This window comes from Saprolegnia diclina, assembly GCF_000281045.1.
Source record: "Saprolegnia diclina VS20 unplaced genomic scaffold supercont1.40, whole genome shotgun sequence".
NCBI lineage: Eukaryota > Oomycota > Saprolegniomycetes > Saprolegniales > Saprolegniaceae > Saprolegnia > Saprolegnia diclina.
Genome location: NW_008246107.1, coordinates 304,940 through 308,251, shown reverse-complemented (window position 1 = coordinate 308,251; position 3,312 = coordinate 304,940). Strand labels below are relative to the sequence as shown.

The 3,312-nt window shown below is 49.6% G+C and overlaps 3 protein-coding genes across 3 annotated transcripts; all 3 read left to right on the top strand.

Annotated features, from left to right (window-relative positions):
• The first annotated feature begins 657 nt into the window (after positions 1-657).
• Positions 658-1,338, top strand: SDRG_11279 (hypothetical protein). Its single transcript, XM_008617311.1, has one exon. The coding sequence runs from the start codon at positions 684-686 to the stop codon at positions 1,242-1,244; it is 561 nt and encodes a 186-aa protein (XP_008615533.1). The 5' UTR covers positions 658-683; the 3' UTR covers positions 1,245-1,338.
• Positions 1,339-2,324: 986 nt separating this feature from the next.
• Positions 2,325-2,675, top strand: SDRG_11278 (hypothetical protein; the record flags this gene model as incomplete). The annotated part of the gene is made up of 3 exons (XM_008617310.1): positions 2,325-2,334; positions 2,381-2,473; positions 2,569-2,675. The coding sequence occupies 3 exons, from the start codon at positions 2,325-2,327 to the stop codon at positions 2,673-2,675; spliced, it is 210 nt and encodes a 69-aa protein (XP_008615532.1).
• A 375-nt stretch (positions 2,676-3,050) lies between these two features.
• SDRG_11277 (hypothetical protein) lies at positions 3,051-3,288 on the top strand (the record flags this gene model as incomplete). The annotated part of the gene is made up of 2 exons (XM_008617309.1): positions 3,051-3,153; positions 3,200-3,288. Coding segments are annotated over 2 exons (192 nt in total), but the record flags the coding sequence as incomplete, so codon positions are not given.
• Positions 3,289-3,312: the final 24 nt, after the last annotated feature.

Genomic DNA, 3,312 nt, shown 5'->3' with positions numbered 1-3,312 from the left:
CAGAACAATTAGCTAACGGTACTGACGACAGACAGCGAGGCGGGAGGTTGTATAGCTGTGCTTTCAACTGGTATCATTTTAAGTTCTGGGTTCAATCTCAGCTATACAACCTCCCGCCTCGCTGCTGGTATCATTTTAGGTTCTGGGTTCAATCGCAGTTGTACAACCTCCCGCCTCGCTGTCTGTCGTCAGTACCGTTAGCTAATTGTTCTGAATATTTTTTTTCAAGTCGAATGCTCAAAAGATACAGCATAAAATAGTACAAGTACTAGTACACTTCATGTCTGTGTCGCTCAGTTGCGATTAAAATGGACTTTCAACGTCCATATTGAAGTCAGTGGTGGGCATTGAAACTGTCGTTCATGGGTATCCCTTGCTTTAGGAACCATCGCAAGCATTCATTGGTTGCTACAAGGGGTGACAATCACGAAGCAGTGTAGTGTATTGATGTCTTAGTGGTTGAAGAGAGGGATCGCGAACTCTTTCTCTGGATTAGTTCTCCGACGTCGACTTTAAATCGAAGCATTCCCAGTGGTTAAAAGAATCATTCGGTGGTGGTCGAGCTGGACTTGAAACGTCCACGTTTAAGATATAAATCGAACATATAAGGGTGATTTGCCTCCACCACGAGCTGCAACAGAGGATCATTTTTACATTTGCAGAGCCGAGCAAGCGACGAACTCATGGCATTGGATCCAAGACGTCAAGTGACGCTTCGCTGTGAAGTGCCAGTCCGCTGCTTCAACACTGAAAAGCTCCATCTCATGGATTTCGACGAGGTTGTAGAGAATCCCAACGCCATCCCGGGGATCTTCAACTACAAGTTCATCGGTGCCGGTTTGGGGAACAAGAAATACCACATCAAGTTCAGGGACAGCATCACGGACTACCAGCTGCTCACGCAAGAGAACTTCGCCGAGATGTGTAATTTGCTTCGTGACCGCACCGATATTCGGTTTACTGCGTACCCACGCGGCTTCAAGGGCGGCAAGTACGTCAAAGAGGCCCAAGTCGACATTTTACGTGAGCCAGCGACGCGCCAAGATAACTTCAACGCCGCGAGAACGGTGCTCGAGGACGTCAACATTGCTGGTTTGGTCCAAGCGATGGCTCACTTCGCCGTGAACGACCAAGCAGACGACTTCGTGTACGGCATTCGGGCGATTATCGACACCATCGCCGAGAACGCCAACAACTTGGCTGCCCAGCTGGATGCTGACAACGCCGCGCAAACGGGACGCTAGTACGTGTTTCGAATCAACGACGAGTTTGTACTGCAGTCGTATTATATTCCAGCCGGGTTGTAATCGACACCATAACATGAGACGTTGCTGCACACGATGACAACACGTTTAGGTCATCCTCTCATATTCAATACACTGTATGTGCGTGGGTGAGTATTTTTCACTTCGTCCCCACTTTGGCGATATACAATCAATTAGTCCCCAACTTTTTGCCACTAGTATCACTTGGTCCCAAGACATTTGATTGACCGAAATAGGCCAAATAATTTAAGCTGATTGGACGGAATCTTAGTAATTCCTGCAGCCCAGCACTGTTGCTCCAGCACTAAATAGCACTGGCTTACGAAATAATCCTTCGGGCTGGATCTGGAAATAGCGCTGGCTTACGAAATAATCCTTCGGCCTGGCTCTGGAAATAACGCCCAGCGAAATTCCAATTTCGTAATACGAGATATTGGCGCCACTATCTGGCGTATCCGGCTCATCCGCATATTTTAAGCTCGCTTTGAGTATTGAAGTAGGGTCCCCGAGATAGTGCCTCGATTATTCTGGTTTTACGAAATTCGAGCGAAATCGGGCCATAATAATGCCCAAAAAACGGTCAAACATCGTAATTACCATTATTTTACCGCTAAATGAGTGGTCGCTTCTTGATCCACTTCGAAAAATCTATGGCGAAGCGCTCGACCGCTCCTCCGACTGCCGCCGCGCGCGCAAAGAAGGCGCGCCGCAATACAAGCACCAGTAGTGTTTCCTCCTCACCTCCCGTCTCGACCGACGCTCCTCGTACCCTGCCGGCCGACATCCCAGGTGCCGCGGCCATCTACCGCTGCGTGGCCAAGTCGACGCGCAAGCAGTACCGGGCGTCGAACAATGCGTTCGTGGACGATCAAGATTCATTAAGCTCCCACTGCCAGTCGAAGTCGTGCAGCGCTACTATGATTGCCTCACGCACAAAATCGACCGCAACGGCCAACCGTTCGTCCGCAATACAACTCGCGCAACCACGTCAACGGCGCCAAGAATGCGCTTGTCTTCTTGCACAAGGACGTCTGCGCGATCTCGCCAAAACTTGACGCGATGATGACGAGTATGTCTCTACATTCCGACAACCATGGTCTCTGACTACTGCGTAGGTATTTTGCATGGGTATAAGCGGAGCGTTGCGACGTACAAGCAAAAGGGCCAGATGAAGATGACCGAAGTCAAGGAACCGCTCTCTATGGATGGTACGTCTCACGAATGCTTCCGTAGCTGACTTACCGAATGTCTTTGTTACTAAGCTACATGAATCTCGTCGAGACAGCTATAAAACGAAGCAGAGACCCGCTCCTCTCCAAGATGGCGCATGCATTCCTCGTGTTTTGCTGGAACCTAGCGACGCGGGCAGCCTCGAGAGCGACCATCATGTACGAGCACATCACGTCTTAAGCAATAACATAGCTACTTGCGTCTTTGCAAAAGATCGATCATACTTGTACATAGCACCCCAAGGACTTCTTGCGTCAAGACGCCACGTCATAACCTCCCGTATTGGATAAATATGTATAATGTTTCACAGGTGCCAGCCATGCCCGAATTTCATAAAGCGCCATCTTTTAGTGCTAGAGCAACCGTGCTGGGCTGCAGGAATTACTAAGATTCCGTCCAATCAGCTTCAATTAATTGGCCTATTTCGGTCAATCAAATGTCTTGGGACCAAGTGATACTATTGGCAAAAGTTGGGGACCAATTGATAATATATCGCCAAAATGGGGACGAAGTGAAAAATACTTGGTGTCACCTGCCAAACTCAATATCAGCACCATGTCCAGCCGCGATGCAACGTATGAGAGCTGGGGCGTCAACGCCCACGAGTTCCGCAATGGCACGGTCTGCATTGGCATCGACCTCGGGACGACCAACTCGTGTTCGAACTTCATCTATCTATACGTGCAGTTCTTAGCCTCATATAGGCGTCGGGTACTGGAAGCTGCACGCCAACCACGTCAAGATTGTCAACCACAGCACTGGCGACGCGAAGGCCAAGACGCTGCCGTCCGTCGTCTCATTCCCGTCAACAGGCGCA

Excerpts from the sequence above, each read along its gene's own strand:
- SDRG_11279 (XM_008617311.1), top strand. The coding sequence starts at position 684 with ATGGCATTGGATCCAAGACGTCAAGTGACGCTTCGCTGTGAAGTGCCA.